Source organism: Maniola hyperantus, chromosome 6 (assembly GCF_902806685.2).
Source record: "Maniola hyperantus chromosome 6, iAphHyp1.2, whole genome shotgun sequence".
Lineage (NCBI taxonomy): Eukaryota > Metazoa > Arthropoda > Insecta > Lepidoptera > Nymphalidae > Maniola > Maniola hyperantus.
In genome coordinates this window covers 4,845,755-4,865,454 of record NC_048541.1, presented here as the reverse complement: position 1 = coordinate 4,865,454, position 19,700 = coordinate 4,845,755, and the positions used below count along the sequence as shown (strand labels likewise).

The following is a 19,700-nucleotide window of genomic DNA, read 5'->3' as shown; positions in this document are numbered from 1 at the left end:
CGTAGATACGGTCCATAAATACATGATTAATATTATTTGCGCACTTTGGCACTTTTAATTAGGAAAGTTCAATTCAAACTTGTTGTTTTCCTGTTTTCAGTTTAGTTAGATAGATACCTAATGAGTAATGATAAGAAATAAGAATTTACCAATTAATTGAGTATATGTACCTACTTACTAAATAATTAATTAGAAGTAGGTACGTGTATAATATAATATTATGATAATGCAGCTTCAAAAATATTGCACATGCCGTGTGAGTCGAATGCCAGTAGACAAACCAGTTTTGCAAAAAATGGGTAAGTAATAGTACATTACATTCCGGGCTGAAATAAAGCGATTACTGGCAGAGTTCGCCTCGGACTTCTGAAGGGATTTCAGGACGAGGCACCAGCCGAGTCCTTTTAAACTAAACGAGAACAAAGAATCAAAATATATGTTTATTTCATTATAAATAATCTGTCCCGGCTGTACTCACGTGTTTAGTCGACGTTAGCCCGACTAGTTTCGAACCCATCCGGGGTCCTTTTTCAAGGGAGTCAGTTCGCGCACGCGCCGCGGTTGTGTGTGTGGCGTCATGACTCCCTTGAAAAAGGACCCCGGATGGGTTCGAAACTAGTCGGGCTAACAGCGTCGACTAAACACGTGAGTACAGCCGGGACAGATTATTTATAATGAAAATCACTCACGGTAGTTTAAACGCTAAAATGTTTATATCAACATACAGTTCTACGTACATACATAAATAGAAAAATAACGGAATAACTTGACCACAACACAACCAAACATTTTCTGGTAATGACTTAGTTTTCTGTTTTTTTTTTTCATAAAATAAAATTATCGTAAGTCGCCATAATTCTTTATCGAGATTTTGGGGGCAAAATTCCATCTTGCGCAGTTTTCGCACCAGATAAAATATCGGGTGGAGTTAATCCCAATCACGTCCCTACTTGAAACTCATCATCATCATCATGATCAACCCATCGCTGGCTCACTACAAAGCACGGGTCTCCTCTCAGAGTGAGAAGGGTTTTGGTCATAGTCTACCACGCTGGCCATGTGCGGATTGGTAGACTTCACACACCTTTGAGAACATTACGGAGAACTCTCAGGCATACAAGTTTCCTCACGATGTTTTCCTTCACCGTTAAAACAAGTGATATTTAATTACTTAAAACGCACATAACTCCGAAAAGTTAGAGGTGCGTGCCCGGGATCGAACCCCCGACCTCCGATTAGAAGGCGGACGTCCTAACCACTAGGCTGTCATAGCTTATCATATTAACAAAAAAAAAACAATTTATCACACAAGAAATGAAAATATTCAGGAAATGACGCGTTTTTTGTAACGCAACTGGACATAATATATTTAGGGTTCCGTACCCAAATGGTATAACAAGGCCCTATTACTAAGACTCACCAGGCTGTATCTCATGAAACGTGATATATAGACAGTCGAAATTTTCTCAGCTAATGTATTTCTGTTGCTGCTATAGCAAAAAATACTAAAAACAGAATAAAATAAATATTTAAGGGGCTCCCATACAACACAAGTGTTTTTTTCGCCGTTTTTATAGATAATGGTACGGAACCCTACGTGCGCGAGTCCAACTCGCCCTTGGCCGGTTTTTTTTATCCGACTGCGGAAAAGCGAAAAGGAACGGTTATAATTTTAGCAGTCTATGTATTTAGGTTTGTCTATATGTGTGTTTCATCGTAGCATCGTAGTACTGAGCCGATTATGATCCGGCTAAGATTAGGCTACATTTTTTTATACGAATAAAATCGTTTCCAAAAAAATTGTTTTGCTATTGTATCGAGTGGGAGTTGTATCAAATAAAAGAGGGAAAAAACCGGCCAAGTGCGAATCAGACTCGCGCACCGAGGGTTCTGTACTGCAGTCGTATTTTTTCGACATTTTGCAAGATAAACCAAAAACTATTCACTATTCAGTATAAAAATAAAAATAAATGTTTAAGAACGTACAAGTAAAGCCCTTTCATAGGATACTCCACTTGGTATTACATATCTATTACTTTGAAAGTTGAAAATACCAATATTTGTTCATGAACACATTTTAATTTTTTTGTTTTGACGTAACCACAAATTCACGGTTTTCGGATTTTTCCCTTTACTTGTGCTATAAGACCTAGTACCTACCTACCTGCTAAATTTCATGTTTTTAGGTTAACGGGAAGTACCCTATAGGTTTTCTTGACAGACAGACAGACAACAAAGTGATCCTATAAGAGTTCCGTTTTCCTTTTGAGGTACAGAACCCTAAAAATAGTTATTGAAATAATGTATTATGAAAATATACCTTTCATATAGTACCAAGTAGGGTACTACATGAAAGGCCTTTACTTGTACATTCATTTGAGTCTGAATCTGTCTTTGAGTCTGAATCGCATTTCGCCGATTTTTTATTTTGACTTTGGTAAAATTTTAGGTTCGAACCGAAACGTGGCCCAAACAAGACAACCTCCACAACCATGTCACATTGAACTTTAACCGACTTGAATGTTTGATAGCTAATTTATATTTAACTAGCTTATGCTCACGACTTCGTCCGCGTGGACTACACAAATTTCAAACCCCTTTTTCACCCCCTTAGGAGTTGAATTTTCAAAAATCCTTTCTTAGCGGATGTCTACGTCATAATAGCTATCTGCATGCCAAATTTCAGCCCGATCCGTCCAGTAGTTTGAGCTGTGCGTTGATAGATCAGTCAGTCAGTCAGTCAGTCAGTCACCTTTTCCTTTTATATATTTAGAAGAGCCGTACAAATCGCAAAATGAAGTGTTTGTAAATACTGATACTGAACTGAATTAATTGTATAGTCGCGAGAGTATACTCGCGCAAAGTGGACGTATCCACTAATAAAATTGTTTTATTAGTGTTATCATAAAATCTAACACATTAACAAACATGATCGCGATTTTAATTTTAATTCTCTTAGTGGTAATAATATTGTATTCGTGGGTTGTGTTATTGAAAGATAGTAAGAGGTTCAATGTTCCCGGACCTAGGCCTCTGCCTTTAGTGGGAAATGGACATTTATTCATCACAAAGACATCAGGCAAGTTCACCCCTATTCTAGGTCAAGTGTCAAGTGTCAAGGCCAGAGGTAGTGTTTACGTCCTTTAGTTAGGCTGGTCTTATGTATTCCATCATAAACGGTCGTGGAGTATCCCTAGCTACCACGAAACCGAGTACCTACACTACTTCACAGGTGGTGAGGAATATACAATGTAACTCCTTCAACTTTTAGAATCGCGATATCTCAAGAATCGGGATTCTTAGAAAAAAGTATGAATTAATTTTTGTAGATAATTTTATAATCTACATTTTTTGATCGATCTATTTTATGGTAAAACCACGGTAAAACTTACCGTTTAGCTGGAAGATGCAAAAACCCCCATTTTGGTAAACTTTTAATAACTTACGAACTTTTAGACGCCAAAATGTAGGTATACCGAAATTCAGCTTATTCCCTTTCATTCCGAGACTGACCCCTTTTTATGCTAAAGCGGCTGGACTATTTAGTATTTTGTTTAAAACATTTAAAATATCTGGTGTTAAAAAAATTATTTTTGACACCAGATATTTTAAACAAAAAAAATGCGTGTTTTGCAAAAATTAAATTTTTTACACCAGAGACAATTTCGACACGAAAATTTGAAGTTATTTATAAGAGCGGAGCGAGACCAATAATTAATCTATGTTTATAAAATTACGAAATATAAATTTTGAATTTTTACTTACCTATATTCTTTGTCTACATCTTATCTATAAAAAAGAAATTGATAAGCTCATAAACATTAAATGTTAGGTTAAAGTATGGCAGGCGGGGGCAAGCTAATAGTCCTAAGTAGTTGGCTAAGTAGTGCCCCCGCCTGCCATACATTTTTAACATTTATGTTTATGATTATATCCTTCGTTTACATCTTAAAATTAATGGAAGACCTACGAGCTAAGGCTGTGCTGGCCCCCGTGCTGCAAAATCGCAATTAAAATAGGTATATATCTACCAGGAAATAGCAATGTAGGCCTACGAGCAATACTAGCTATACGCCTGTGCTACGAGGGGCATCCCTTTGAATCACAGTCCTGCTACGCTTTTCAAACGACACGATCCACTCTCCCATTTTTCCTTTTCATTGCGTCAAATTTTTTAGAAGTAGATTATGTGGATGAAACGCAATTTACGTTTTTTTACGCAATTTAAGTCAAAGTCGTCTTAAAATTCTGAAAAGCAAATGAGAAACAAATCTTTTTGAGTTTATTTTTTGTTTTTAACTATTTATTGAAGCCAGTTTCATGTCCTTTCGTTTACAGTAGGTACATTATGAGTTTATGAATGATTTTAGTAAGTATACTGAAATGATTTTATTTTATTTTATTCGTTTATTTGCAATCAACAGCGATACATACAATATAATTTTACATAATAACAGACTGAAAATAAGGCCAAATAGGATTACAATTTTGTTTTACAGGTTACTTAAATAGTTATTAATTATAAATTTATAACAGTACGTTTGAAGAGACCAAATAATTTAAGCAAGCTTTACAATATAATAATATGAAAATATAAAAGTCAATTAACTAGTAAAATTACCTAGTAGGTGATTCACAACATATGCATGTGTGTGTATGTGTGAATGTATGTGTGTCTGTGTATTTCTAAAAATGTTGACACAGTTGCTTTTTAGATTTTTTAGATAACCGACTTAAATTGCGTTTCATTCATAAATTCGTAACCAAAGATACTTAAAAACTGATGGAGTAAAGTTTTTTAGGATTCCGTACCAAAACGAAATGTATGGTGCGACTTTATCCCTGCATTGTATTCGTACAGTTCGTTCAGTAAACAAAACCCTCGGGTCTCGGTAGGCAACTCTGACTTGCAAGCGGCCGGTTTTTTATAGAATCCTCATGCTTTGTATTACCTACTTACCTATTAATTGACGCGAGATAATTTGTATCTGACAAAGCAAATAGGTATTATGGCCTTGAGATGTTTAAAAACACAAAAACAAACGTGATGCATGTGAATAATTTACTTTGTTAAAATTAAAATTAAAATATAACATGGAAACAACGATTTATTTATACCTATTTTTACCAATAAGTAGGTTGGTAAGCATACCTAATAATCTAAGTACCACCACGCCTACCACTCGCATTTTCAAATGCATCTTTTGACACTTGTGACCCAAGCATCTCCTGCGCTGAGGTTCCTGTTTTTGGTTAAAATCTAATTATATTATTTATAGTTGTTTTATATCTCAATATTTTAACAATACTTAAATAAAAACATTTGGTTCACCTAATCTAATAGTTCAAAGTAATTTACTAATAATAAAGTATAGTACGCGACAGGTCGAAATAGCAGTCGGGGTCCGGGGAGGGAACGCCCTGCACAGTGCACACCTGCACAGCCGCCGCGCTCACCCGGTGCGGGCGAGCGCAGGTGACGTGCGGGTGTGCGAGGCGTCCTCTCTCCTCATACCCCGATTACCATCTCAACCTGTCAAGGACTATAAGTAGGTAACATACTATGGTATAATTACGTGAGTCCAGCCGTAAAATATTTATATGCGGTTTCTTTACAGAATTCATACCACTTCTGCGTAAGTTCCAATTACAATTCGGAGATGCTTATCGAGTACATTTGTTCCACAACCCCTACGTGTTAATATCACATCCGAAATATGCGGAGGTAAGATTGAGGAACTCCTGCGCAGTCGGGTTTCTTTCTATCTAATAATTCTTTTTTATGGTTCCGTACCTCAAAAGTAAAAAAGGATCCCCTTATAGGATCATTTTGTTGTCTGTCTGTCTGTCTGTCTGTCGTGTCTGTCAAGAAACCTACAGCAGCTACACGGTAGTTCCCGTTGACCTAGAATTATGAAATTTGGCAGATAGGTAGGTCTTGTAGCACACATCAAGAAGTAGTAAAATGTTCTCAAAGGCATGTAAAGTCTACCAACCCGCACTGGACCAGCGTGGCAGACTATGGTCTAAGCCCTTCTCATTCTGAGGAGACCCGTGCTCAGTAGTGCATCGGCGATGGGTTTAGTGAGATGATGAGTGAAGAGTGTTATGTACATAAGTTAAAGCGCGAAAAGATAAATTGACAATAATAATTAAGTATGTACCTAATTATAATTACTATTATGTATTGTTTCATTGATTTGCAGCCCTTACTAACACATAATGACCTGATCACAAAAGGGCGTTCGTATTACTTCCTTCGACCTTGGCTTGGAGATGGCCTTCTTACATCTACAGGTAATGGATTTTGTTTTAATGCCTCAAAGTCTTTCTCATTGACGACAATCAGGCCTGATGGAAGGCATTCTTTTTTTTAAATAAAAATAACATGCAACCAAACGAGCAGGCGAGTCACTTGGTGTTTAGTGATTACCACCGCCCATGAACATTTGCAGCACCAGAGGAACCGCCAATTTTCAGGAATTTGTTGATTCGTTCTTTGAATAACTCCATGTTAAAATCCAATGGGAACATCGCCGAAGGAAGTTGGTTCCACAGTTAGCATGTGCGTGGATAAAAAGGCATTGATGTGATCTAAGTTGACGTCCTCTTCACTTTTTCCTTAAACTAATGTACTATAAGTAAGTACGTTTTTAAAAAAAAAATGAAACACAGACACCGCAAGGGCGACATTCCACATTTCGTGCGACTTGATTAGGTTGTCAAGGTAATTTTATATTTTCCCCCTAAAAATGATACATAAATATTCGAAATATTATGGCTCAAAAAAATTGACTATCACTGATACTGATAGTCAATTTTTAGAGCCATATTAAAACTATGAAAACATGTTTCTACTTTAATAATAGGACGCGTTTCGGAACAAATTTTAAAAGCTACCTACTAAAAATTATCAATCCCAAATCGCCTATCGCTCTTGTACAAATTTTCGCTTCAACAATACTTTTCCGGTTCTTGAGAGGCTTTGATTGATAAAAAATATAAGTACCTGGATACCTAGGCTAACAACATGAGCCCGTGCTCATATAAGTATAGATATATAAACCCACTATGACGTAACAATTATTTTGAACTCACATCGGTTATCGTGGTCGTTTAGTTAATATTTCACCAAAACAAGATAAAAATGTTTGCCTTTTACTCTGTAGAATAAATAGTAAATGGATAAGAAAAGATCTATCTACATCGGTACAATAGTGAAAGTTTGTTTAATCATAAATTAATATACTACTTACTTAACAATCCAACTAAATAATGAGTTTTTTGGTTTGACGTAAAATCTCAAAAGCACCGAAATATTTTCTGTAGGCACTTTAACTATTCAACTACTATTTCATTCTACGTATTTAACTTTAATCATATGATTATGTATTTAACTTCAATCATATTATGATTATTTTCAAATAAGTACTTATCTAGGGTTTTATTACTTTAAGGTTTTAGATGGAAGACAACTCGCAAATTTTTGACGCCAGCATTTCATTTTAACATTTTGCAAAATTTTTTGCCTATTTTTCTGAAAAACGAGAAGATATTAATTAAAAAATTGCAAAGTTACGCCGATGGAAAATCGTTTAACTTATTTCCAGTCATAGCACTGACTGCTTTGGATAATGTTACAGGTTTGTTTTCAGTAGGTACTTAGCATGAAATATTCCTTTATGTTTAGCTCTCATAACAGGTAAGTTTAGCTACCTCATTTTTTTAAGAACACAACTTAGTACTTACCTAATTAAATTATGTAGTTAGTTTTACATAATTTATGTGTTGGAGATGATAAAAATCCATACTGATATTATTAATGCGAACGTGTGTCTGTATGTCTGTCCGTCTGTCTGTCTGCTAGCTTTTCACGGCCCATCCGTTTAACCGATTTTAATGAAATTTGGTAATAGAGATAGTATGCATCGCGGGGAAGGACATAGGCTACTTTTGATCCCGGAAAATTAAAGAGTTCCCACGGGATTTTAAGAACCTAAATCCACGCGGACGAATTCGCGGGCATCATCTAGTGTTGATATATTTCTGGTGGCCTCCTTAAATAAAAATGCAACATAGACGCTTCAAATAGGTTTCAGATAAAATGTTGTATGAAAGTCAGTATTCATTTTAAACTTCCATTATAATAACTTATTACTTACATTGATTATAAAAGTTTGACTGAATAATTTTCCGATTGAACTGCCGAACAAAAGTTTGTTTTTTAACAATTAACTGTTATACTTATTTGTAAAAAAAACGAATTTCCCTATCACATCAATAAACGAAAGAAATCATTTTGGTAAAATATTTTTGGACTGGGGAATTATTCAGCCAAAATATTAAGCTGTTTGTACCTTTAGGTATAAATTACCTAACTTCGGCTAGTTTATTTTTGTATTTTTATGTAAGTGTTGGCTCATAGTAGGTATATTACTACCCAGCAAAGTTTTACCGACTGAGAATTTGATGCAGGGGTCTTCATACAACAAATTGCTTCGTTTCCTACACTATAAAATATGGTTTATCTTGTAGCTACTTAAATATTTACTTTATTTTATCATTATTTTACAGAGTCTATTATGGGAGTTTCTGTAGAAGCTCAAAACAATAGTGAATCAAAATATGTAAAATCAATAGAAACGTGAGTACCTTTTTTATTATTAATTATATTGCGTAGATAGGCTTGCGCTTGACGACAATCATGTTTACAAAAGCAATGACGAGGTTTAGGTTGGAGCACGCTTGTCTAAAACATGCCTATTCACTCTTGCTTTGAAGGTATTTACGTTATACAAGACAGGAAATACGGACGCCGGAAGGGCATTCCACACCTTAGCGGTTCATATCAGAAACGTTGAGCAATTAATGTCTGATACCTTTAATGTGTATAATATCAAAAAGTGTAATTTATTACCTATTTTGAATAAACTTTTCTGACTTTGACTTTGACTTTGTTGACTCTCGGACTATCAACGGGGTCAGAGTACGGGAACAACGGTAAAAAAAATTAACAATTTTATTCATTTACCGCAGTCCCCGTTGAAGGGTAATAGAGAACGAGGACAACGGGATAGATTTTCAGTAGTTTTATTCAAATACCGTTGTTCCCCTTAAACGGGACAGACAACGGGGACAATGGGATAAGTTTTTAATAATTTTATTCAAATCCCAATGTCCCCGTTAACAGAGCCATACGGCTAACGGGGACAACGGGATGGTGAAGTCGTTTAATAAACATCCCATTTTTACAACCAAGTTCTTAAATTTTAGCATAGCCAAGATTATATCGTCGAGAATGCAGAATCCCTTCATAGGAGAGGATGTATTTTTTAACTTTCTCAATTATAAAAAAGCGCAAGACGAAGCACTGAATGTTCTGCACTCTCAGACTAGGAAAGTAATAGAAATTCGACGAGAGGAATTGAAAAATTCAAACATAACCGACTTGAAGGAATATAGTGATACTGGTAAAATTACTTTTGATGAGTTTTTTACAAATAAGTATTCGTTTCGCCAACAATTTATTCAGAGTCCAGATTTAGGTAGTCATCATGAACTAAGTAATTGAAGTGGAAACTAATTTTATTTCTTAATTCTTATTATTTACGTACCTAGCTAACTAATAATGAATATTTTTTTATTTAAGGTATGAAAAATAAGCACGCCTTTTTGGATTTACTTTTGCTATCCAAGGTAGACGGCAAAAAAATCGATGACGAACACGTCAGAGAAGAGGTCGACACGTTTATGTTCGAGGTAAAAACTTGATCGTACATATAGGTTAGGTAGTAGGTACGCAATAGCACACAATATATAATATAGGTTCATAGGGTCATTCATTATTATAGAGAATACCTAATCAAATAAAAGTCATGATTTTTATTTATTTTTAACATAATTAATTAACGTCACGCTGTGCGGAAGTCGATTAATGACGGCACAAAGCGTAAAAAGCGTTGAAAATAAATAAAAATTATGAAATGATGAAAAATGAGAAAAAAGCGTTAAAAATAAATAAGTAAAAATTATTCTAGCGTTTAAACTATCGTGAATGATTTCCATTATACCTATACAATATACATATTACATACCTATCTCACACCCTCACCTCAAAAATTATTCTCTTTAACAAATAATTGTAGCCTCATAAACTACCGCACTACAGTCCAAGACACTATCATTTCTCTTTCCTGCTCCATCATCAGACCTTGATCACCATCAGCTATAACTAATTCATTGAGACCATTCCGATGAGCCCAAACACCATACCTTTGCTATAAGTTCGTGAGGAGTCGAGTATCTTGCAGACTTCAGGGTGACACTACAGCATCAGGTCATGGTTACCATATTCTTACTATATCATTGAAGTAACAGAATACCAAATTTCAAATTGATCACATCTGTGGAAGTTGGTCTAATCCCTTCATCAACGAGAAAAGTTGATAAAGGAAGATGTTACTTTTCAAACAAAAAAAAAACAACATCAACATTAGCTTAATCCGTTTATGGTTTAGGAGCTACACAGAAGCTACGATGCCACAGACAAATACACAGCTGACTCACAAATTCACAGATACACACAACAAACTTATAACACCCCTTTTTATGCGTCGGGGATGCGCGTCATGGCGTCAAGCGCAGTTTTTACGTGGCATATGGTTTGATAGAGATAGGTGTAAGTATAACTGCCAGTATATATCCAGATATGATCCAGATATTATGTATTAGTTCCATAGAGAATAGAGATAGAATATTAAATTAGTCATAGCTCAGTATTTAAAAGATTTAAAAAGATTTTCAGAATACAAAATGCAAACCTTTTGCATTCTTATTAGCATTTAATGAGATAAAGTCATTTTAAAGCCTCAATATTTTGGTTTAAAGGTAAAATTACGTCCGACGACTTTAATCTTGTAGGTAAGTAATATGAATAACAAAAGAAAACAATTGTGTTATGAAAATAATAAGCAATTGAGTTTACCTAATGCGTAGTTATAAAATTACAGAAAGGTTTAAAAAATTTGTTAATAGTACACAGTACACACTAACTTTATTTATGCGAAAGTGTCAGTCTGTCTGCCTACTGGCTTCTCACGGCCCATCCATTTTACTGAATTTGTTTGACAAAATTTGGTAAATAAATTGGAAAGATTAGGCTACTTTTATCCCGGATAAAAGTTTCCACGGGATTTCTAAAAACTGAAATCCACGTGGATAAAGATGAGGGCATTATTTAGTATTTTATAATAGAAACTGGCGTATAATTATGCAGACTATATTATGTATTTTATTTTAATATGTACCTACTGTCCTAAGCTGCGTGACTTTTCAAGGCTCAATATGTTTTCTAGGTCAACTTGTTTAGAACTGCTAAGGTATAATAGCATTGAATTAAGGTAGGTATCAGAATCTCTGCCAAAACTTTACACGCTAGAGACACAGACATATAAGTAGTTATTTAAAAGTAGGTAAAACCTAGTTATTTAAGTTTCAAAGTTGCACTTGAAAATAAAGTTATCTTGAAAAGTTACCTACAGCGGCCCGTGTCTTGTTAGTTTATTGATTACGATAAAGTACCTATATAGTCCGCAACAGGTTGAGATAGCAATCCGGGTATGAGGCGGGGGAATGCCCCGCACGGGGTTAGCGCGGGGGCTGTGTGGATGTGCGGGGCGTTCCCTCCCCGTTTGCCATCTCGACTCGCGTAGGCACTCATACGTAGGTATAAACCGCACGCGTTATGTTTGCCACCGCGCACTGTGTAGGTATTATACTTATGTCCCGACAAGGTCCAGACCAGCCCCCAATTGTGTAAGAATAACTATTTCATCGTTATCGTAATTCTCAACAAATTCTGCCCTTTGATTGGCTGTGGAAAAATGTAAACAGCGAATCAACAAATCAAAGGGCAGAATTTGTTGACGATTACGATAACGATGAATACGTTTTTCTTACATCATCGGGGGCACGTCCAGACATTTAAATATTTTAAATGCGTCAGTTTGGGCCCAACTCGCGGCATTATTCGACTGGGAACGAAATTGTCTAGCATGAAATATTTTATATTAAGTAAATATACGCATTCGTACTTGATATTATAATTTTATAAATACGAAAGTTTGTCTGCTGGCTTTTCACGACCCATCCGTTTGACCTAAATTTATATCTTGACAAAGTTTGGTACAGAGTTAGCTTGCATCTCGGGCAAGTACATAAGGCTACTTTTGGTCCCGGAAAATCACAGAGTTTCCACGAGATTTTTAAAAAACCTAAATCCACATGGATTGAGTCGTGGGCATTAGGTATAGGTAGCTATTCGGTACAGATAGCTCGTATCCTGAGAGACATGCTGGAGCTGGAAAAGGACATAGCTACTTTTGGTCCCGGAAAATCAAAGAGTTCCACATCCAGAATCACAGGAGTTTTGAAGGTCTGTTCACGCAGACAAAGTATCGCCATTATTTAGTTTTTAATAATAAATATGTGTTATTTGGAATGACTATATTATTTAAAAATAACAGCTTAATCCTTTGCCTTAACTTACTAAATTACATACATTACAGCTACTAATCTAAAAAACACAATATCTACAAAACAAGAAACAAAATTAGTAGACCGTAATAATGTGCAAGGTAGGTACCTACTTACTTAACATTTTTGGTTTTATTTAAACATTTAGGTATTCTGTTTTTGTTAATTTTTCAGGGTCACGATACTACTACATCCGGTATCTCCTTCACGCTGTATTGTCTGGCAAAACATCCTGAAATTCAGGAGAAAATTCTTGATGAACAAAGAAGTATCCTTGGAGAAAATTTGGATAGGGATCCAAGTTACGTGTGAGTATTACATATCTTGACTAGATGGCCCCCACCGATATAAATATCTACTAGGTGCGACGTTTTATAACAACACAACACGTTCCAACTTCCAACGAACACCGGTGTTGGAACACTGTGACTCCTGTCAGCAGTTCATTTTTGCAAACTCTTTAACTTAGAACAAGCTTAGAACAGACTATACTTACAGTACGCGGCAGAAAATAATGTAGGTACATCGGCCTTTTGAATGACAATTCGGCTTTGTAGAGCGTTGTCTCTGTCACTCATACCTATGTGACGTTTTGTCGGTCTCAACGACAGAAACAGTGCTCTATAAAACAGAGTACCCACTTGTCAAACTACTTCGGACTATTGGCACAGATAAGAGAAGACTATTAGCTAGCCCCCGCCTGCCATAGGTACATTTTCTAACATTTATGTTTATGACCTTATTTTCTATTTAATAGAATACAAAGCTTGTTTTAGCGTTTAAACTACCGATTTCCATTCTAAATAATATCCGTCCCGGCTGTACTCACGTGTTTAGTCGACGTTAGCCCGACTAGTTTCGAACCCATCCAGGGTCCTTTTTCAAGGGAGTCCGTTCGCGCACGCGCCGCAGTTTTGACGTCGACTAAACACGTGAGTACAGCCGGGACAGATATTATTTACAAAGCTTGTTGTTTGCTTTTGAGTTAAGAGTTACTATTTATAAGCAGTCGGGTTTTTAGTTTTTTTAATTAGTTAATTTTTAACTGATCCCTACAGAGAACTCAAAGAGATGAGATATTTGGAGCTAGTAATCAAAGAGAGTCTTCGACTGTTTCCCTCAGTGCCACTCATTGAAAGACTTATGACTAAAGATACAGGTAAGAACATACATAATTATTACTTAGGTACCTATATTTTATTTTTAGTGAAAATTATTTTAAACTAGCTTACGCTCGCGACTTCGTCCGCGTGAACTACACAAATTTGGAACCCCTATTTGATACTGATTTAACTAGTTGTCAAATACCGGATTAGGTACATTATTACACGCGCTCTCTGGAAATACCTACCTAGTAACTTCGATAACCGTTTGTTCTTTGTACCGCGGTGCAAACTGCAAAGTACAAATGGTTATCGAAGTTGCACCGATATTATAGTTACCTAACGTCAACAAACAAATAAGACTTAATTGGCTTTACTTTATCTCGCCTCGAACTACATAATTATTTAAATAGTTGGGGACCCATTTGTTCTTTGCACCGCGGTGCAAAGTACAAATGGTCATCGAAGTTGCACCGATATTATAGTTACCTAACGTCAACAAACAAATAAGACTTAATTGGCTTTACTTTATCTCGCCTCGAACTACATAATTATTTAAATAGTTGGGGACCCATTTGTTCTTTGCACCGCGGTGCAAAGTACAAATGGTTATCGAAGTTGCACCGATATTATAGTTACCTAACGTCAACAAACAAATAAGACTTAATTGGCTTTACTTTATCTCGCCTCGAACTACATATTATTTAAATAGTTGAGGCATTTGTAAATCAATGAGTTGGGGACCCATATTTTGTTCTTTGCACCGCGGTGCAAAGTAATGGTTATCGAAGTTGCACCGTCGATATTATATTTACCTAACGTCAACAAACAAATAAGACTTAATTGGTTTTACTTTGTCTCGCCTCGAACTACATAATATTTAAATAGTTGGGGACTCATTATTATTAGTAAGAGGTTAATCGCAGTTCATCAGTGATTATATTATAAGCGCTAACTGAAATGAAGATTAGGTAAATACCTATAATACGCGACTGACTGACTGATCTATCAACGCACAGCTCAAACTGCTGGACGGATGGGCTCTAATTTGCATGCAGATAGCTTTTATGACGTAGGCATCCGCTAAGAAATGATTTTTTAAAATTCAACCCCTAAAGGCGTGAAATAGGGGTTTGAAATGTGTTAGTCTACGCGGACGAAGTAAGGACGAAGAACATAAGCTAGTTTTGTATAAATCATCAAACAAAATCAAAGGCACAGCATGCTTTTTCTGTGTTACATTACTACCTAGGTACATATCTACTTAATATAAGTATAGGTAGATACACGTAACAAGAGAATCATAATCGCCCTTATATTACGAGTACCTACGGGTCTAGCTTTAGAGTCTAGATAGACTGCATTTGGACTGCCAGACAACTGCAGTTGGGACGCGACGCCGACTGAACGCAAACTGCATTCCAATTTCCATCTGCTACTTTGCAGTCGGTTACTTCATACTAAGAGTGGATAGTAAGAACAAGTTGAAGGCCAAACTAGCACTTATGTGCTGTTACGACCCGATCCGCTTTAGCTACATGTAGGTATAGGTCAATGTTATATCACAAAAATATATTACGCGACAGGTCGAGATGGCAATCGGAGGGTGATGATAGACAGAAGATACAAAACTCACTAGAGTAAAAGAGATAGCACTCTTCAAAATGTGACCCAAGTGTTGTCTTTACTTTAGCTAGGTAGACCTACTATGTACCTATAGGTATGTATAACGGGTCTACTACTTTAATAGTATATGTACCTACCTATTTTTAGGGTTCCGTACCTCAAATGGAAAAACGGAACCCTTATAGGTCTGTCTGTCTGTCTGTCGGTCTGTCAAGAAACCTACAGGGTACCTACTTCCCGTTGACCTAGAAACATGAAATTTGGCAGGTAGGTAGGTCTTATAGCAGATATTCGGGGAAAAATCTGAAAACCGTGAATTTGTGGTTACATCACACAAAAAAAATTAAATTGTGGTCATGAACTAATAATTAGTATTTTCAATTTTCGAAGTAAGATACTATATCAAGTGGGGTATCATATGAAAGAGCTTCACTTGTGTATTCTAAAACAGATTTTTATTTATTTGTATGTATCATAGTTTTTGAATTATCGTGTAATATGCCGAAAAAATACGACTGTGTACGGAACCTTCGCTGCGAGCCTGACTCGCACTTGGCCGGTTTTTTTTAATAATATCATCAATAAAAAAGAATTTTAATCCAGCACAGTCTTAATGGTTCGGCTCCATTATCGGGATTCGGCAAATGATTCGTAATATAATACTATAGCTGTGGCCGGCGCGGCGGTAATATTGTATCCGCAATCCGCCCAATACAATTCCGCAATTCACAATAATTTTTAAAAATTCTGCGGGAACTTGGTGCTACACCTCAGAGAGGAGATTATTTGCTGTCACAAAATAACAGGAATCCAGATAGCGGAGCCGCACCTTAAGAAAATCTTCACAACCGGTTGCACTTATAAATTATGTATACAATCCGCATCATATTATGTTACACGTGTTTGGATTCTACTGTGCGCTAACAATGGATAGGTGTAATTAATACTTAAATGGATGGCCTCATAAAAGCACTACAATAATAATTAGGCGCCCATCGGACGCAATAATAATATTTTTGGATCTACCCATAGGATCTACCTTCGATTCTTATTGGTTTTTTCTTTCTATTCTTTCTATTTGGATTCGATTTTTGTTGGTAATTAAATCGTACGATTTAGTAGGTCTAGGTACCTACCTATTATAAATTCGAAAGAGCGTTTGTTAGTTTGTCCTTCAATCACACCGCGATGGAGCAACTGATCGACGTGATTTTTTTATATGAATATGAATTAAAGACCTGGCGAATGAAGGCTACTATTTATACCGGAAAATCAAGATGTTTAAAACTAAAATCCACGCCGATGAATCATCTAGTTATTACAATATTATTATCTACTTAACTAATTTGGAAAAAGTACCTATATTGGTAAACTGATAATATTAGCAACTTGAAAAACGTAAAGACCTTAGAAAAATACTCTGTTTATCAAGTAAAGCGTTTTAGCGGCCGTTGGGGATGAGGACGTACATGGCAAAAAGTGAAACGAATGAACGCGCCCTGAAATTCCAAATGACACCTCACTAATTTTGTGTAGGTACCTTTACTAATAGAGAACGATCCTGTGAGGGCCAGACCTTCGTTATTTTATAAAAGCTGAAAGTTTCTTTGCGCATTAGTCCTCAACACAGGGAGGAACGATCAGCGACTGTGAAGTTTGGATCATGGTGGCTACTGGCTTTGGCAGATAACAGATAACAAAGACGTATAAAATCTTTCGTTTAAGTATAGGTAAAGTCTAATTTATTATATTTTCCTCGGAATAGTACTTAATAGAAATCACGTCATGTAACGCCAGACAATTGTGGCAACCCAACCCCCTACCAAAACCCTTAAACTTTAATATGTCTTAAGAGGCAGGGGGTTACTAATCGGAAAAAAAAAATAGACTACTTGACTAAAGATTTTATACGTCTTTGTTACCTGTTATCTGCCAAAGCCGTCATGATCTAAACTTCATAGTCGCTGATGGTTCTTCCCTGTGTCGGGAACAATGCGCAGACAAACTTTCAGCGTTTATAAAATAACGAAGGTCTGGTCCTCACAGGCTCTTAGTCCATAATATTCATTTGTAGTTTATTGATAAGTCTACCGCACTTTTGGAATGATCGACTAAATTTATCTTAACATTTTTGCCATTTCCTTTTGCTCCCAGAAATAGCTGGACTAAAGCTAAGGAAGAATACATCAGTGATGGTGAACATATTGGAGATACATCGTCATCCCGAACTCTATGACAACCCAATGGAATTTCGTCCGGAGAGACACGACACGTTGGAAGCCAAGTCCGCAAAGAATGCCTTCAGTTGGCTCGCTTTCAGCGCTGGACCTAGGAATTGTATTGGTAAAATTCTATTGATTTGACATATAAAACCTACTAGATATTCGTACAAAGTACAAATTAGGCATAGGTACTTAGTATATGTATATTATATCACGGCCGCGCTAGGCGCCCAGCCCGCGCAGCGCGCACGCCGTGCGGCGCGGCGCGCGGCCGTTACCTACCAGCGCGAACGCCTAGCCGCGCGGCGTCTGACGCGACGCAATTCCGAAATTTTGATTCAATTTACAAAATATGATTTTGCTAAAAGCTTTAAAAATATTGGTTGCATAGCTAGGATAAGACGAATAGAATAAATAGTATGGAATACAAATGCCATACAAAACTCGTGAGGTTTTTGACGACCAGCATGGTCATCAAAAACCAGCGAGCTTCTAGGTAGGCCAAAATCTTCAAAGCCCTTTAAAACAGAATATTCATAAAAAAATCTGGTTTTTTTTTTCAGGACAAAAATTCGCAATGATGGAACTGAAAGTCACTGTGGCGAGTGTCGTTAAAAACTTTACAGTGCTACCGGTGGATACCAAAGAACCAGGGTTGTGTGCGGAGCTTATTTTGAGGAGTGAAGATGGTATTAATGTTAAATTGAAGCCTAGAAATAAAAATTACTAAGTTAGGTCATAATAAATTTCGCCATGTTAAGTTTGTAACATAAGTAATTTGAAAAATGCACGAATATTATTCAGCTATTTGAATTTCGAACACTTTGGTAAAACAGCTTTGGTGATTGTTTTCTCAGGTTTAAAAGACAAAAAATATCATCATAAAAATCTCCAAGTCTCTGCCCGGAAGAAATATTTTCTTGTCTTAACTGTTGAACTAGGTAGGTACTCGTAGTAGGGAGTAGCTAGGTACCATAATATCCTATCATCATCTGCTATTATGTGCGTTTTAAGTAATTACATATCACTTGCTTTAACGGTGAAGCAAAACATCGTGAGGAAACCTGCACAACTGAGAGTTTTTCATAATATTCTTTCTCAAAGGTGTGTAGTCTGCCAATCTGCACTTGGCCAGCGTGGTGGACTATGGCCAAACCCCTTCTCATTCAGAAAGGACACCCCATGCTCTTTAGGTGAGCCGGCGATGAGTTGATCATGATGATGATGATTATCATTTGATTAGATACAAAGCTCTTAATTGAATTAGATACAATAATAATATTATTCCTTAAAAAATCCATAGGTATTTACTTTTCTAGTTCGGTCATGGAGTAAAATATGGCTATATTTATAATATTATGTTGTACCTACATTTATTTACATTACATTTGATGTTAAATTTAATTTTAATACCTACTACCGAGATATAAATAAATTGTTTCTTTAAAGTTTTTTAGTATTTTGTTTTGCCTCTTCCAATATAGGACCCTGGTCCCTGAATAGCCCCAATTCCTTCGCATAGGTAAGCAATGACATAAGCAATATTTAAAATTATTTTTTTATTAAAAACCCGACTTTCAAGACCACGGGTGAGCTTCACGCTTTGATTTCTAGTTGCTTTTATATTAAGTACTAGCAGCTGATGCCCGCGACTTCGTCCGCGTGGGTTAAGGTTTTAAAAATCCCGTGGGGCCTCTTTGATTTTTCAAGATAAAAGTAGCCTATGTCACTCTTCAGTTTTCTAATCACGTCGATCCGTTGCAACTTGCACCCCTCGCGCCTCTCCAAGTCTCTGCCCAAGTAAAGTAGGTACATACCGTAGACTGGTACATACACACTTTTATTACTTTCACAAGTACCTACCTCTGCTTGGCTTGAGTAGACGTACTTACAGTGCGACAAGGCTATCTTGGCGCGTGGCGAAAATCGGAACTAACGTTGCCATCTAGTTCCCCTTTGTTCTTGCTTGAATAGGTAGGTACCTACCTATTCTAAGCCTTTGTTCTCCAACAGCGCTCCCCTGTCAATGTCATTCGAGTGCCAAGAGAGCCTTATCGCATTGTACTAGGGGTGAGGGACTATAGCTTGGGCACGCTAGTTGCATATCTGTAGGTACATATCTATGAACCTATGTAATATTTATAATATCGGTAGTGCATCAATGTTATACATATATTATAACAGTATCGGTTACTTGGCGTTCCTTTTTTTTCGT

The 19,700-nt window shown here is 36.4% G+C and overlaps 1 protein-coding gene across 1 annotated transcript; it reads left to right on the top strand.

The window, feature by feature from the left end:
• The first annotated feature begins 2,826 nt into the window (after positions 1-2,826).
• LOC117983102 (cytochrome P450 4d2-like) lies at positions 2,827-18,936 on the top strand. The gene is made up of 11 exons (XM_034969569.2): positions 2,827-3,079; positions 5,619-5,725; positions 6,207-6,297; positions 7,458-7,643; positions 8,575-8,644; positions 9,274-9,470; positions 9,650-9,759; positions 12,709-12,842; positions 13,593-13,693; positions 17,418-17,606; positions 18,049-18,936. Exons 1-11 carry the CDS (start codon positions 2,929-2,931, stop codon positions 18,213-18,215), a joined length of 1,503 nt encoding a protein of 500 aa, XP_034825460.1. The 5' UTR covers positions 2,827-2,928; the 3' UTR covers positions 18,216-18,936.
• Positions 18,937-19,700: the final 764 nt, after the last annotated feature.

Bases quoted from the DNA above. Each gene is read 5' to 3' on its own strand.
- LOC117983102 (XM_034969569.2), top strand. From the start codon at position 2,929: ATGATCGCGATTTTAATTTTAATTCTCTTAGTGGTAATAATATTGTAT. The intron at 8,645-9,273 runs GTGAGTACCTTT...CTTAAATTTTAG, and splicing joins TATGTAAAATCAATAGAAAC to CATAGCCAAGATTATATCGT. The intron at 17,607-18,048 runs GTAAAATTCTAT...TTTTTTTTTCAG, and splicing joins TGGACCTAGGAATTGTATTG to GACAAAAATTCGCAATGATG.